At 41.6% G+C, this 17,889-nt stretch overlaps 1 protein-coding gene across 6 annotated transcripts in view; it reads right to left on the reverse strand.

The window, feature by feature from the left end:
• CCDC33 (coiled-coil domain containing 33) overlaps positions 1–17,889 on the reverse strand; it is a 293,168-nt gene that overhangs the window by 27,194 nt on the left and 248,085 nt on the right. For all 6 annotated transcript variants that reach the window (XM_033919717.1, XM_033919716.1, XM_033919715.1 and 3 more), the window contains one exon: positions 1,965–2,160. In XM_033919717.1, the coding sequence (XP_033775608.1) occupies positions 1,965–2,160 (196 nt within the window). The remainder of the gene's footprint in view (positions 1–1,964; positions 2,161–17,889) is intronic.

Below are 17,889 nucleotides of genomic sequence, written 5' to 3' on the forward strand. Positions count from 1 at the left end.
GAAAACCCTGGCATAAATGGCATTGTGCCTAAGGATTCAACATCTACCAATGTCTAAGACCGTTAACGTGCCACGAGCGATGATTGACAATTGTGTTCAATGGCACTTAGCAGTTAGGTACCATTTATACAATCAGGGTCTAAGTTCTCCCTGCAGCCAGGTGCTAAGTGCTAATTTGCACTTGAATGCAAAACCAGAATAAGAACATACTGGTTGTACCCCCACTATGCAGGTAAACAAAAACTAAATGGACATGCACTATTGTGAAAATACATTCCTATCTTCTATGGAATGTAGTTTGCAGGTGGGTGTTCATATGGAAAGATTCAAAAAAGGATGCAAACTTGCATGTTATATTTTATTAATCAGGTTTTCTATTCTGATTTTACCTAGTCAGTTAAAGGTTGGATTACATTACAAGAGGTTGGGTCAGTTACCCAGGAAGTTACAATGGACAGTTTGACATGGACATTCAATAGAGATGCTAATACAGGTAAATCAGTGCATACAAGGTCAGACAATTAAGTTCATGAACTTGCCACTGTGCGTTTACGTTGGTAGCACTGTACAAACAGATTGGTAAGATTTCATAACCTTGGTATATCAGTGTCTCACAGCTGTGTTTGTGTCGATGTGTAGCGGTGTCTTGCTGAGGGGCATTCATTATTGTCACGTGTTTTTGTGAGCCATTGTGAGAATGTCAGAGCTTGAATTAGAACAATGAACAAACAATAAATTTCTTGTTAAACCTGGCAAGAGTGGAAGTGAAATCCGGGACATGTTAGTCCAAGTTTATGAGGATAATGCCATGAAGAAAATGGCGGCATACATACAGATTAAACGTTTTTCTGAGGGGAGAGAAAGCGTCACTGATGAAGAGAGGTCAGGATGGCCAGTAACAAGCAGAACTGATGAAAAACATTGCAAAAATTAATTGAACTGTGTGTCAAAATTGTCGACTGACTGTGAGAAGCACAGGAGACCAAGTAAACATCAATAGAGAAACAGGAAAATCTTAACTGAAAATCTTGGCATGGGAAAGGTGTGTGCAGAAATGGTCCCTCATGGCTCTTGCATCACGACAATGCACTAGCTCACATGGCACTGTCTGTGAGAGAGTTTTTAGCCAGTAAACAAATAACTGTATTGGAACACTTTCCCTATTCACCTGATCTGGCCTTCAATGACTTTTTTCCTTACCTGAAGATAAAGGAAATATTGAAAGGAAGACATTTTGACATTAAGGACATCAAAGGTAATACAATGACAGCTCTGGGTATACCGTCAATAGCATGCAGGACAATTGAGGCCCGACAATTGCATGCATGAAGGGAGTGGGATTTTTGAGGCGCAATTGTAAGTGTAGTGTGTGGGGGGGGGGTGTTTACGGCAATGTTAAAATTGAGACTGCATCAGCATCCCCTGAACGAAAGCGTGATTATAGTGGAGGGGTTTCCCTCCACCCCCTCCAGAGCAGAAGAGCCAGGCTTAGGGAGGAGAGTGCAAGGAGTTGTATGTGAAGTGGGGGGATTCCCCCCACCCCCCCTCAGAACGCAAACAGGAAGGCCTGATAGCAGTCAGAGTGGCGGCGTACATTTGTCCTGCATGCAAATGTTGGGGCGTGATTGTTGGCGCACCAAAGTCCTGCGCGCTTTTGACGGGTCACCCAACTCTGATAGGCATTCCAGAAAAAGAGTTCCAAAATTGCTTTGAAGGGTGGACTAGATGCTGGCGTCAGCACATAGCTTCCCAAAGGAAGTAGTTTGAAAGTGACCATAGTCTTATTCAGCAATGAAGTATGTAGCACTTTTTCTAGGATGAGTTCATAAAGTTAATTGTCAGACCTCGTTTAGAGTAGAATACTCTAATTTATATGTGTATCTCTCTAATGTAGGCAAGAACATTTACAGAAGCTCTATGGCTGGCTTAAGTGTTGCAAAGAAAAATATAAGTGCATAGCGTACCTATTCTGTCTGCTATCTCCGCCTTTGTCATGACATCAATATCTGTGTCATCCAAGAGGGTCCGTCCCACATCCTGGTGCAGGGTTAGGTTACTCCGCAGCTGGCTGTTTTCTGATTCCAGGCTAGCAATTTGCTTGCGTAGAATGATAATGTCATCAGCCATTCGTTGCATGGCAGTGCGGTAATTATCCAGTTCCTAGGACACAAATTCCACGACTTGTTACGGAAAACAAATTAGCATAAAATTGTGAACATCACTACTAAGCATAGCTTGAAGCAGGCTGGCAGAATAACATGGAAGTTAGTGCAACAAGTTGTGACCTTTATTCTGTTCCATTACTTATGACTTGAGCAAGTTACTTAACTTCATTGTTCTCAGTATGAAACCATTTTAAGACTGGGATTTTGTAATGAATTAATATAGCAGATGATGAAAGATAATGAAAAACCGGCCCATCTAGACTGCCCAGTTGTTCCAGTTTACACTGGTCTAGTTCAGGATGTATCTCTAACAGTCATACAAGCTTGAATGCCTGCAGGACAGTGTTCCTCGGGTTTTTAGCATTTGCTGTGATACAAAAACAAGCACTGGGCAAAACTCAATGTGGAGCAAGAAATAAGGGAGTCCGTGTCAAATCTGATTCCAAGGTTTGAGAAATGGTGCAGTGCTCAACAGACGAGAATGTCCCATTAGTAAGTAATTGTGACTATCTACTATAATAAAACCCTAAGCGTCCATGATCCGTAGCTCCATGCCAGTAGAACGAGCCTGTGGCAGTTTTCTGGCTCCTACTGCGCATGTGGAGTTTGAAATGGCGACCACGGATGCAAGGAGGCAGAGAACACGCCGGCGACTCCCCCCTCCTGCCCTCACTCACTCTAAGATGACCATGCAATGGAAGCAGTCGCGGTTTGGGAGAGGTATTGATGGGCAGGAGGAGCAGAGAAGAGGTGCTGCTGGACCGGGGGGAGGTAAAACAAAGGAAGAAGGGCTGCTGCTGGACAGGGGGAGCAGTAAAGGGGTGCTGCTGGACAGGTACTGATGGACAGGGGGAGCAGGAAAGAGGTGCTGCTGGACAGGGGGCAGGTAAAATGAAGGGAGAAGGGCTGCTGCTGGACAGGGGGAGCAGGGAAGGGGTGGTGGTGGACAGCTGAGGAAAGAGAGAGACAGAAAGAAAGAAAGACAGACAGACAGCAACCAAGGAGAAAGAGAGAAAGACAGACAGACACTCACATCTATTCTAGCACCCGTTAATGTAACATGCTTAAAGACTAGTTTAAGAATAAAATATTATTTTTCCTTCAATTTAATTGTTTGGACCTAACTACTTAATAAGCAGAACTGTTAGGTATTTCTTTTGACATAGGAGTGCCATGAAAAAATTACTCACACACTACGGGAACCTTGAACTGAGAAAGCTTTGGAACAACTGGCAGGATTTTCGAGTGGGGGACAATATAGAAATGGTTTTAGTTTTTGTAAATGATGGCAATCTATAAAAGGTGAACAGGTCTTTTTGGTTCTTTTAGCTCTAACTTCAGCTTTTGACTTGGCAGATCTCAGTGTTCTTTTAGATACATGTAATGTGACTAACTTGGGGCTGGAGTTGTATCATTCTTAGTATATAGGGAGCTCTTGATAGTTACTGAAGCAAACCTATCCACTTTATAAACCTTGCATGAGATGTATCACAAGGTTTACTGATCTCCACCACTATTTAATATAGTCATGCCGCCTTCGGGGAGATTGCCACATAATTTTTTAAAACTTTTTAAAATCTTTATTACTTTGGCCTCCTTTTATCAAACCATGGTAGAGCTTTTTTACCGTAGGCAGGCAAGGTAAACGCTCTGATGCTCATAGGAATTGAATAGGCATTGGAGCATTTACCTTGCTGGCCCACCGTGAAAAGCTCTACTGCAGTGTGATAAAAGAAGCTCTTATTCAAATTAACATTATCGTACAAACAACTGTTCCACATGCATTGTATTTGGGATTTACAGAGTTACTTAGATGTGGATGACATTCATATCATTGTTCCATTGGGCAGAAATAGCACTTAAGCTTTATCTCAATTTAATAATTTTTAATAGCAATTCTCAATGAATTGTTAGAGAACCAATTAGAGCTGAATGCCCAGAAAATGACATACTGAAAGTTACGAATGATGATCTGGTTGCTTCATTTAGACTACTAGTGCAATCACTAGTGCTTTCAACACTGGACTACTGCATTATTGTTTATATGGGTAAACCCAAAAAAACTGTAAGGAAACTTAGGATTGTCCAAAACACAGCAGTCCACTTGATATTTGGATTAAAAAAGAGCGACCATGTTAGCCCCTACTTCAAACTGCTTCACTGGCTGCCAATGGAGGCACGAATAATTTTCAAGTTCTCTTGCATATGTTTCAAACTGGTTTGGGGACTAGCTCCTACCTACCTGCCACCTCACTTCATTCTATACAGCCCTACGAGTCAAACCAGAAACAGCAACCTATTTGCATACCCAAGCATTACCGGCTGCAGATACAAAAACCTTCCTGGATAGAACTTTTATGTACCAAGCTAACGGTGTCAGGTCAAAAGCGCGCCGGGACAAAGGCGCACCCAGACAATTGAGCGCAGCGCGCGCTGCTCTAAATTACTGTTTTTAGCGCTCTGACAGGGGGGCGTGGGGATCGCGCCGCGTTGTGGGAGCGTTGTGGAGGGTTGTGGAGGGTTGTAACCCCCACATTTTACTGAAAACTGAACTTTTTCCCTGTTTTTAGGGAAAAAATTCAGTTTACAGTAAAATGTGGAGGGTTACAACCCCCCAAGCCCCCCATAACGCCGGCGCGATGTCTATTAAGTAAACTGGGGGAGTTCCCCAACAAAACCCTCCGTCGGAGCCCCTAAAAACTGTAATTTAGAGTGGCGCGGCGGCGCGCGCTGCGCTCAATTGTCAGCGCGCGCTTTTGCCTTTCACACCGTTGTCTATGAACCCAAACCGTTAGTGAATAAGTGACTTCATGCAAAGTTTTTGAGACTACACCCTTTGAAAAAGAGTTGAATTTTAATGCCGGTTCCTTGAAGCAGTAATCGAAACATGGCACGTCGGAACCAGAGATATTTAAAAGCTAAGGGGCTCATAATCAAAAGAGAAAAACATCCAAAAACCGGCCTAAATCGGCACTTTGACAAACATTTCTCTAAAATGTCCAAGTGCCGATAATCAAACCGGGTTTTGGACATATTTCTAAACGACTTAGGCCTTCATAGAGCCGTTCAACGTCCAAAGCTAAACGGGACGTTTCGGGAGGTGTGTCGAGGGTGGGAGTTGGGCGGGACGTGGGCCGACTTAGACTTAGTTGTAGAGCATATATAACCGAAAGTTAAACAACAGAGCCTAGAGGAAAGTTGGACGTTTTGACTTAGACCATCTAAAACATGGTCTAAGTCACTAAAATCCACCTAAACTCACCAGATAATCACTGAAAACACATAACATAGACTCCCACACACTACCCCAGTGATCACTAACACCCCCCACCCCAATAAAAATTTTAATCATAACTTGAAATTTCAGCCTCCAGACCATCATCACCTGGCTGCCTAGCATAGGAAAGCCTAGTTGTCCAGCTCAGAGACATCTTGGGGGTGGGTTTGGGACCCATAGAGAGATGGACCCATGCCCATAAGCTCCTGTAATCACTGCATTGTTACTGAAACATGTGCGCTCCATTATACACCCCCAAAACCCTTTTGTACTGGCATATAAGTGGCTCCTGCATCCATAAGGGCTATAGGGATGGTAGATAAGTGGGTCTAGGGGATTCTGAAGGTGGTTTGGGGGGCTCACCATGACCTATAAGGGAGCTGTAGTAAGGAGAAGCCATGGCACCCTGTTTGTGAAGTTCACAGCAGTGCCCTGTAAGGTACCCCACTATTTAGGTGCCCTGTCTGGGTGTTCTGTCAATCACTTTGCAGACCCCTCCCACGTCCAACAGGGCTTGTTCTAGACGTTTTTGACTTGGACGGACATTTGTACGAAAATGGACAATAAAGATAGACATTTTAGATCAGATCTGCAGGACGTATAATTTGGACGATTTTTGAAAGTCAAAAGAAGTTAGACGTCTCTTTCGAAAATGTCACTTGGGCACTTTTTGACTTTGGATGACTTGCGAAATGGACATAAACGGACTTAGGCGTCCCTTTTGATTATGCCCCTCCACGTCTCTTAAACTTGAAATATATTCTTAAAGCTTTTACTAGCAGTAGCAGTTCTGACCCGTATTGAACACTTCAATGACTGGGTGGTGAGGCGGTGGTAACTGTCTTCATGTCTCTGAGCAGAGTTTGATTAGGAGAGGACATGAATTATATCTAGGTCATTCTATTGGACTTTACAGAGTGACTTCCCATGTAATAAGCAGCCGATAGATACATTTGCGTGCATTACAATTGCATTATTCATCTGTAGTCACTCAACAGATAAGAATTGTTGAGTTTATTGGCTCTTGAGTATTTTTTGCATACAAGCTGGGCAAGATTTTGAACATACCACCGATTAAGGCTACACCACCATGCATGTACACTGGTCATTTATGCTAATAACTGAGCGTTTCCTTATACAAATTCATTTGCTTTGGATTTTTCATTTTTTTTGTACCATGTCATGAGAATTGGTATTAAAGTGATATAAGAGAATTAATTGATTTAGAGAGTTTCATACTGAAAGCCAACACCAATAACGTACAAGTTTGTTTTGTAGATTTTGGTTTTATTCAATAAATGGGCAACATATGGCCCAAACTAGTTCACATTTGAACTGGAAAATATTTTTATTTTCATTATCCCCTCCCCTTTTATAAAACAGTAGTGCAGTATATTGGGGTTCATAGAAATTTTATGTGATTGCATTGTGATTGTTCAGGAGGAGAGGGGGACTAATTCTGTAATGGATATTAATGGAATATTAAGTGTGTGTTATTGATGTATAAAATGTGGTATTTATGGTTACACTTACTGTAAGTTTTGAAAATAATAAAGATTTGGAAAAAAAATCACAGTAGTGCAGTTTTCAGTACCGGCTGCGGCAGTAACAGCTCTGACACTCATAGAATTCCTATGAGCACTGAAGTTGTTACTGCCATGACCGGCGCTATAAACCACACTATTGTTTTGTAAAAGAGGGTGTGTGTGTGGTATTTGATATTTTATTTTTATTGCTTGTTGTAAATTTCCTATGCATTCATATGTTTAGATTTGTGATCCACCGAATACTGGACATTAGGTGTTAAAAAACAAAAAAAAAGAGGACCTGCTATTTAAAATGATTAAATGGCTAGGAGAGGTCTCTGGCCATTCAAATTGCCTTCCATAGCTACCTGGGCATATTCAGCAGAATATAACTGGATAGTGCTGCTGAAAATATCCAGATAGCACCTGAGCCAAAACTGGCTATTTTGGGGTGTTGTCAGCACTTGGTGGGTTAAGCACTTAACCTACCAAGGTAACTATATCTTTATGCAGTTCATCATAGCTGGGAAAATACTGATTATCATACTTTACTGGGTATGCTTTTGCCTCCTTCATACACTCGGAACTTCAATGCTGGAGTCCAGACATGGCCTGGAATTGAACTTCCAGGGATACACTGACTACCTGTGGTTAAATACTGGGCCCAAAATATGTCCAGGGTTGTTTTTTTTTTATTGTTGAGACACTTAGGATTCATTTTAGGAATTTTTTATACTCTGATTCACCCAACAGTTAATAAAACAGAAAGGACTCTGAAATCAGGGTTTCTCAAAACTGTTTATTGATCCACAGACCTTTAGGTTTAAAGAATGACACCATTCCAGTCCCTGCGGATAACCACGGGAAACCATCTTCATGTCGTTCTTTAAGGAGAGAGGGAAGAATCAGAGTATGAATGGGCTCAGCCACTGACCCTCAAGCCTTGCATTGAAGAATGCTGGTGTAGAAGGACTGAGGTTGAGATAGACACTAAAGAATGACAGTCTCTGGTATCCAGATATTGTGATGTCATAATGCCTCATTCCACCAATGCCTAAGAGCCAACATCATCAGTGATGTCACAAAGGGTTCACATAAGAATCAGAGTATGAATGGGCCCAGCCACTGACCCTCAAGCCTTGCATTGAAGAATGCTAGTGTAGAAGGACTGAGATAGACACTATAGAATGACATGGGATGGTTTCTCACGGAGACAGGAACGGTGATGAATTTTGATACCTCATTGAATACACTTGAGCTAAAGCTGCATACACTCACATACAAGCATACTCACTGTGGCTCTCCTGAAAACTCAAAGGGCTGTGGGGTTAGTAGGATAGGCTTGAGAAGCCCTGCTACAAAAAAAAGCCACATTTGAATCTAGAGAGAATGACATCTCTAGTTCTCTCAATCTTCTTCACATAGTGCAAAAAGGATTTTAGCAATGGGAACAAACAGGGAAAGTGATAATGTGACCCTGACTTGCAGATACACTGAGAGAATGCTATCAGAAAAATGGCGAAAGCCAAAGCAGCTGTCTAGGCACTAACAGAGTAGGCAGTTCTAAGGGATGCCTGTCAAGGTTAGCAGAGAAAGGAAACAGAGTGGAGGTTTGGAGACATAAACTGAACAAGCGTAGGTTACTAGACTGTAGAACAAATAATAATTTATATTCTTTACTAATTCATATAGCACCAGGAACACTTTCTGCTTTCTGTTTAGTAATTAATACATCATCTTCTTGCCTTACTGCACACTTCAAGTCCCTGAATTGCATAAAAGCTTCCAAAGAGAGAACATAAGAATTGTCGCTGCTGGGTCAGACCAGTGGTCCATCATGCCCAGCAGTACGCTCATGGGGTGGCCCTCTGATCAAAGACCAGCGCCCTAACTGAGACTAGCCCAACCAGCGTACATTCTTGTTCAGCAGGAACTTGTCTAACTTTGTCTTGAATCCCTGGAGGGTGTTTTCCTCTATGACAGACTCCGGAAGAGCGTTCCAGTTTTCTACCACTCTCTGGGTGAAGAAAAACTTCCTTACATTTGTACTGAATCTATCCCCTTTCAGCTTTAGACAGTGCCCTCTTGTTCTCTCTACCTTGGAGAGGGTGAACAATCTGTCTTTATCTACTAAGTCTATCCCCTTCAGTACCTTGAATGTTTCGATCATGTCCCATCTCAATCTCTTCTGTTCAAGGGAGAAGAGGCCCAGTTTGTCTAATCTTTCGCTGTAAGGAAGCTCCTCCAACCCCTTACCTATCTTAGTCGCTCTTCTCTGGACCCTTTAGAGTAGTACCGTGTCCTTCTTCATGTACGGCGACCAGTGCTGTACGCAATACTCCAGGTGAGGGCGCACCATGGCAGCAGAGGAAAACACTGCATCACCCTCGACCGGGGCCACACAAAATACTTCACAGGGCCGCATGTGGCCCTTGGGCCGCAAGTTGGACACCCCTGATCTAAAGGGTTATGGAAGGAATCTGGACCCTTTCGAGAGATGTTAATATATTAATTATAGTTGATAAACTAAGACATGGGGACATTTTCAAAACTATCCACGCAAATGTATCTATCGTCTGCTTATTACTATGGAGGTGAAGGTAGCCCAGAGGAATATATAAAAAAGAACCGATAAGAAGATAAACAAGTCAAACATTCTGATAAGATGGGGAGGGATGCAAATTATCCCAAGGCAAAACACCAGGAACACTTCAAAAGCAGAAGCCCACAGCAAGGAATAATTTTGATTTGATTTTAATATTTATATAGCACAACTCTACCATTCAAAGCAGTTTACATTTATTACATACATAGTTAAAATCCACAATAAACAATGCCAATTCAAATTCAAATACCAAACAATAAACAAGTAAAATTAAACTGCTGAGATCTGCAAACTATTCTTACTTTAGCACTATCCATCTTATGTCATTTCAATCCTAACATCCTGTTGTAACGCTTACTCACAAAAAGAGTAAGCTCTCTGGGGTAGGCAATTCCGTTCCTTGAGAGCCACAGACAGGTCAGGTTTCCAGGATAGCCACAATAAATATGCACGAGATAGATTTACATCTCAAGGAGGCAATGCATGCAAATCCATCTCATACATATTCATTGTGGATATCCTGAAAACCTGACCTGCCTGTGGCTCTCAAGGAACAGAATTGCCTACTCCTGATATAGAATATACAAGATAGATACTCTTCCAGCTAAAAGAAGGCACATTCAACAATACTGCATCAACTGATCTCAAGGCTCTTGGTGGCTGGTAAAGATATATTTTGTGGCCAAAATTCTGAACTCAACCAGCAGCCAATGCAGCTGCTTCAAAAACCACCCTTGTTTTATGTCTCCCTAAAACAAAGGCAAACATAGGCAAAAGCAAACGATTCAAAACAATATGCAAAGTTCTTATCTCTGGTCCTTTAGTCACCTCCTCTTCTGGCTGGGTACCCGACATCTTCAGGTGATTCTATAATACACTCTTACAAAATAGTTTATTTATTTATTCAATTTTCTATACCGTTCTCCCAGGGGAGCTCAGAACGGTTTTTTTAAGTTACGTTTGATCCGATCAATTGCCAAATTTCTGAGCCCAAATTCGATCAAAATACTAATTCACTCTCTATTTGCAAAACTTGACTATTGCAATGCACTTCTCCTCAATATTTCTCAAAAAGAAAAAAGGAGACTTCAGTTAATACAAAACACCGCAATCAAATTAATATACAATGCTAGGAAATATGACCATGTCTCACCGTTGTTGATAGATGCCCATTGGCATTGATTACACTGCGGGTCATATTTGGCCAGTGGGCCTGAGTTTTTTACAGCCCTGGCCTAGAGCAAACCACCCTCTCATTCTTACAGATGTGGAGGAGCATTTTCAATAGAACATCTAAGTCTTACTTTGGACGTTTTCCGCAAGACATCCAAAAGCTGGGGTGGGCCATGTCCATTTTTGAAACTGCTAGATGGCCAAATTTTTTTGAAAATGACCTATTTGGATATCTTGGCTATCAGGATGTCCAGCCTTAGGACTTTTTTTTTCCATTTTAGACCACAAAAGCTCCAAGTTCAAAATGCCCAAATGCAGATCATATGGACATAGGAGGGGCCAGAATTGCAATGGATTGGCTACACAGACATGCCAACAGAGCAGTGGGACACCTTAGAGGGCACTGCTGTGAACTTCACATAAAGAGTGCTTGAGTCGGACTGGCAGGAAGGCAAGCATGCAAGTGCAGTTGGGCCTGCTACAGGCTTCCGGAATCTTCTAAACGCTGGGCAACATCTGAGCTGGGGTGCTGTCAATGATGCCACCCATATATGGTAATCTACTGTACTGCCTGTCCTTGGAGAAAGCATAACAATATTGTCTCCCGATGAAGGCTGATCGATAGCTGAAACATTCTAAAGCAAGTTGAGCGTCGGGTAGTTCTTGGCCCTCCAACGTTGCTGTTCTTCTTCAAAAAACACATATTGATGAATTGACTAGGTTTTGATACCATAATCAAATCAAGAAAGTAACATCTTAAAACAAATGATAGAGTTGAACCCTCAGTTAGTTTTTAGTTTTCACATTAAATAAATATTTGAGGTTATGGTTAGGAAGGAGGTTTTGAAGTAAATGATCAAAACTGCAGACTTGTACACGGTGCAGGCAAATTTTATTTTGACAAATAAATCTTAACTAAAAACCTTTTACCAGACGGGGGAACCCAACACGGTCCGTGTTTCGGACAACCTTCATCGGGGGTTTGTTTGCTCTGGTCTGTTTTTTCACTGCAGACGAAGTTGGACCTCTGGTTTTTTTTTTTTGTTATTGTTGTTTTGTTGCTTTGAAGTAAATGATTACATCACATGCATTCAGGATGAAGACTTGAAATAACATCCATGTTATAAGAGGTCTCTTTACTGAGAATAGTGCATTTTTTATGATACTTCAACCTCCCAATATATTTGCTTGGGGGTGAGTTTATTGTTAAAACAGGGTATCACTTGAATGATAAATAGTAGTGATACATTAACTATAAAGAGAAGTGAGACACTGATGTATAAAAAAATTTTCTCAAAGCAACTATCGTATAAATTATCCTTTATACCCCCTTCTTTTTTTGAGTTCAAAAATTTTTTATAAATCACATAAAACAAAGAGAAGAAAACCCCATGTAGTCAAACAAGAGCAGTAATGAGTGAAGTTATCAGTGGGCTACCGTTAAGAAAGGTTATTTTATCACTAACTACTGAAACTCGTGCTATTTTAACAGTTCCCATCTTAGGCAATGAGACCTAGTTACTAATATAACAGGGCTTAGCAGTAAAATAACATATCTTATGGTAGCCCATATTGATAATTTCCCCCATTATTTAATTTTGAGTGTTTAATTTACATCAAATTAATGCTTCAAACCAATACAGTTTATTTCCCAATGCTGTCTCCTGCTGGCAAACAATAGCAATCCAGACTGGAAACGGCTCAAATTAATTTGATGTATTCATTTTCAATTGGTTTTCTTTTTGCTTTAGGGAAAAGGGCAAGGATTTGGAAGCAAAGCAAGGCCCACTAACAAAACAAATACAACGGTAGCTCAAAAGACTTAATAAGAGGAAAACAAGAGAAACTGAAGTTTGTTGTAATGGAGAATGACGTTAACTCTTATCCTTGGAAATTACGTGCGTATATCTAATCCTTGTACAGACAGTCCACAGCCTTGGCATCAGAGACAAATACACTAAAAACAAACACAAATTGATTCTTATCTACCCAGACACTTTCATAGGCCTAAGACACTTTAGAAGTGAGTGGGTATTCTGAGAATTCCTATCCTGTCCTCAACAGTTTGTTATGAAATTTATCTTTATACAGCTTGTTCAATATCCTCATATAAAAATAAGAAACACCTTGTAAGGGCATTTTCTAGTTTTACCAGCAGAGGCCACACATTTACTATAAATACTGTACCAGATTGACAGAATGTTACACTTCTCCCTCCGTATTCGTTGTGATAGGGAATTAACAGAATCGCAAATACAGAAAAACCGCAAATAACTTTTTCATATGTTATTCGCTGTTTTCTATTAAAAACCATTGTGAATATGGTGAAACCGCGAATAACATGGCAGGAGACCCGGCCTGTTCCTGAAGGAGAGTCAAAACACGGTGAAGAAAGTGCTGGGAATGGGCAATTTTCTCTGTAAATGCTTGGAATCGGCGATTTCTTTATGCAAGCTGATGTACCGTATTTTCAAGCATATAACGCGCGCGTTATACACAATTTTACAAACCGTGCATAACCATGCGCGTTATACGTGTGAGCGCGTTTTACAATTTTTTTTTAACATTCTGATCCGGCATTCCCCCTGCGAACCGGCATCCTCCCCCCCCGTTCGCATCACCCCCCCCTCTCCTGCGATCCTACATCCCCCCAGCACCGCAAATACAACTCTTACCCGATGGGGCACCGGCACCGGCATCAGCACCAATGCACAGCATGTGCCAGTGCCAGTGCCCGAAGATCCTCCCTCGTTGGTTTGGGCAGGGCTGGGTTGGGCCGGGCGGTGCGAGAGAGATCCTCCTTCTTCCTCTGCCAGGCTGGATAATCTCGGAGAGAGCGAGACCAGAAGGCTTTGAGCATGTGCAAATGCTCAAAACCTAGTCCAGCCTGGCAGAGGAAGAAGGAGGATCTCTCTCGCACCGCCCGGCCCAGCCCAGCCCAAACCAACGAGGGAGATCTTCGGGCACTGGCACATGCTGTGATTGGTGCCGGTGCCCAATCAGGTAAGAGTTGTATTTGCGGTGCTGGGGGGGATGTAGGATCGCGGGGGAGGGGGGTGACGCGAGCGGGGGGGGGGGGGGATGCCGGTTCGCAGGAGGAATGCCGGATCAGATTATCTCGGATCAGAGGGGAAAGGGGGTGACGCGAGCGAGGGGGGAGGATGCAGGTTCGGAGTAGGCGGGAGGAGGTTTTAGCATTCGCGGTATACGTGTGCGCGCATTTTACACGGGTGCGCGGTATATGAGTGAAAATACGGTAATTTGGGGGGAGGAGCCAGCAAGCTAAAAACCGTGAACAATCGAAACCGTGATTCCTGAAACTGCGAATACGGAGGAAGAAGTGTACCTACTTACTTTTGTCTGTGCAAGCAGCAGTTTACACTATCATGCCATCTTTTAATGAAAATTTCCAAATGTAATTCACTTTTTCCTAATGGCCTCACAGCATACTGCCTCCGATAAGTACTGAATTTACATTTAAATAATAAAATATCACAGTCTTCTTACTACTTGAAGACCCCTTCCTCTAAGATTCAACCAGCTCTCCGGGAATTAATAAGTAATTGAAATCAGTGTATAACTGAGGGAGGAAAGAAAAAGCAAGTGAATGAGACAGAGAGAATGGGAGAGCAAGCATGGTGACCCTATTGGATTTATCAAGGTATTTTTGGTTATAAGTTGTAAAAATATCATCTTTCTGGGTAAGGTTCTTGTACTACGAAGCACTTCAAATGTGCCAGTGTTATAATCAAAATTCTATATGGGATTTTTTTTCCCATTGATTACTTTTCATTCAACTCTCAACAGCCTTTATCCTCTAGGGGACTTCACAAATCTAAATTAGCCTTCCCTTCTATTAGGGGAACCAAAGCTTTAGGTAGGATCTATCATTCTTTGGTATTTTCCCTTGTAAAAATTTGGAATGATCTTCTTAACAGAAATTAGGAACTCCTTCCTTCCCTGATAATCTTTCGGAAAACTTTAAAGACTTATCTATTTCAGAAATCTTTAAATGATAAATAAGGGATTGTAATTGATGACTTCCTTGTCCAATTATTCGCTGTCCACGTCCTTTCAATAACTTTGTGTGAACCGGATCGAGCCCCATAGTCGGGATGACTCGGTATGCAAGACTAATGTTTGGAATGGATTGGATGTAACGTTAGGAGAAATGCTGCCCGTCCCAAAGGTAAGAGGAAAATATAGAGAGAACACCTCGAGCTCTGAGAAACATAGTGAGCCAGGGAGCAAGTGGAAGCTAGCAGGGAACTGTGCTCTTTGGAGGGTGGGGGTGGGGGTAGTGGTTTTTCCCTTTCCTTGCAGAAGAGGTTGGTCTGCTCAAACCAGCGAGGAAGAGTGCCTAAATGCAATTTGTCCAGGAATGCATATATTCTTAGGTGACAAGGATAGCAGCTTTAGCTTGGTAATGATATGCATCAAAAGTGGAAAGGAGAACTTCTGCATTTCCCTGGATGGTTAAGGGGGGGGGGGGAGAGGGGGAAGACAGCTCTGGAAATATTAAGAAGTCTGATATTCCTGTTATAATGTTCAAAAGATAGAAAAACGAAAGCAGAAGAAACTACCATAGATTAAAGCAGAGGAATTAAGGAAGATGAGGAAGAACAGGAGACAAACATTGAGTGGAAAGTGAAGAGGGCAGCACATTTTTCTTGCTCATTTCCTTCTCACCCCAAAACTCTTCACATAAGGAAATGCCGAGACACGCTATTGCTACTGAAGCGTTCAACTCCGATGTGCTAATCAGCAGCACACTCCACGCTCCCACTGACATTTTAATCAGGATTTTATCTGATGCAATACCCCGTGAGACACGTAGAGATCAACAGTGATGGGAGGGGAGCAGGGGGATCTTATTGAGGCTTGTAACATGAGCTTGAATAAAAATAAGGTTATTATAACACCATAAAGCATGTCCATCAACAAGACGATGCAGTAGCACGCACAAGATTAACATATGGAATGGCAGCACTGCCTATACTTCAAAAGGTCTGGCCCATAGCTGGACATGCTAGCCGGAGCTTCGTTTTGAGAAGTTTTGATTGCAGAAAATATATATGTCGTAAAAAAAAAAAAAAAAAAAGAATTCATAAAATCTGAAAATTTAGTCAGAAGAACTTGTACTGATTTGTAAACATAAGACAAAGTTATACTTTCTCTGAGGTAAAGGTGGTGCAAGGTATGAAGTGAGCAATTGGGAATAACAGGGAGGAAATGGGTTATTTTTATGAAGAAAATCATTTATATTTGCCCTACATATTTGGTCATATTAGTGGGATAAGGATTTAGGAATGGTTTATATTTATAGCTCTTAAATGTAATTACCTGGTCAGAAAGTTGTTAACTTAATCCAAGTCCATTTGTTAGGTAGTAGGTGAGTAACAGTAACCGGAGATGGCACCAAACTCCAAAAATGCTTCTGTAGGCTGGCTAACAAGTACCACAAGGGATTGGCCTATCAATTGCAGACCACAGTCTGTCTTTACCATGCAGGTAGAGCTGAACCCTCAAACAGGGGAGCTCCAAGCACCAAAAAAACTGAAGAAAATTCCCCAAAATAACTCAAAGAAAATAAAGAAAAGAGCAGAGCAGATCATAAACACTCCTTCAGACTCACGTGCAAAAGGAAAAAAAAAACTGTAGGGGGCAGTACAGCTCTCTGTGAAGTAGGGGAGGCTCAGAAAAAAATCTGGAATGTTACCTGTTTGTCCAGAATGACATACCTATTGCACTAGAAAAAGACCATATACCTATTCATAAGAACGGGTGTGCATCCAACTTGCCCATCCATGCCATCTAATCTCTCTTTCACTCTTTTAGAGATCCTATTCTTCCAAGCTTTCCTGAATTCAAATTCAGTTTTTGTCTCCACCACCTCCACTGGGAAATTGTTCCACTAATTTACCGCAAAAAAATATTTCCTCAGGTTACTTCCGAGTCTTTTCCCTTCATCTTATGCTCCCTTATTCCAGAGCTTCCTTTCAAGAAAGACTAATGCCACATACATATTTAAACATCTCTATCATATCTCCCCTGTCAAGTTTCAAGTTTATTAAAAAAATTTTATACCACTTAATCAGGTTTCTAAAAGTGTTGTACAATGTAAAAAATTCTATAATAACAAGTTAAAATTAGAGGTACTAAACAAAACCAGAATCGGTTAATAAAACACATAACAAAACAAAACATATGGACTAACTTCACACAATTGGGGAAAAAGGGCAAGAACTACTATCTTTGAGGAAAAGAGCACAGTAAAAGGGGAAAAATAATAGGTAAGGGTAAAAAGCTATAAAGCTAGTTTTGGTCCTTAAAAGGGCAGTTATTGTCCAAAAGCATCCTGGAACAAGAATGTTTTTAATTTTGATTTGAATCGATTTAATACGGATTTAATGCGTAAATGATTAGGCAGCGAATTCCAAAGAGAAAGTGCAGTGACAGCAAAATTATTGGATCTCAACGTGTTGATTTTAGTGATGGTACGATAGGAAGATTCTATGACACAGCCACAGCCTCAAGGAAAGCAAACAGAATGTTGGGTATCATTAAGAAAGGTATCACGACCAGGACGAAGGAAGTCATCCTGCCACTGTATCGTGCATTGGTGCGCCCATACCTGGAGTACTGTGTCCAGTACTGGTCGCCGTACCTCAAGAAGGACATGGCGGTACTTGAGAGAGTCCAGAGAAGAGCAACTAAGCTAATAAAGGGTATGGGGGACCTCTCATACACTGACAGACTGAAAAAGCTGGGGCTTTTCTCGCTGGAAAAGCGACGACTTAGAGGAGACATGATAGAAACCTTCAAGATCATGAAGGGCATAGAAAAAGTGGACAGGGACAGATTTTTCAAACTATGGGGAACCACAAGTACAAGGGGGCACTCAGAGAAATTGAGAGGGGAAAGGTTTAGAACAAATGCCAGGAAGTTCTTTTTCACCCAGAGGGTGGTGGATACATGGAACGTGCTACCGGAGGATGTGATAAGCAGAAGCACGCTACAGGGCTTCAAAGAAGGTCTGGACAGGTACCTGGAGGACAAAGGGATTGAGGGGTACAGATAAAGAGTAGAGGTAAGGTTAGAGGGATAGGATTAGAGGTAATTTGCAAAATTAGTCAGAGACCA

The sequence above is a fragment of the Geotrypetes seraphini genome, chromosome 14 (genome assembly GCF_902459505.1).
Source record: "Geotrypetes seraphini chromosome 14, aGeoSer1.1, whole genome shotgun sequence".
Lineage (NCBI taxonomy): Eukaryota > Metazoa > Chordata > Amphibia > Gymnophiona > Dermophiidae > Geotrypetes > Geotrypetes seraphini.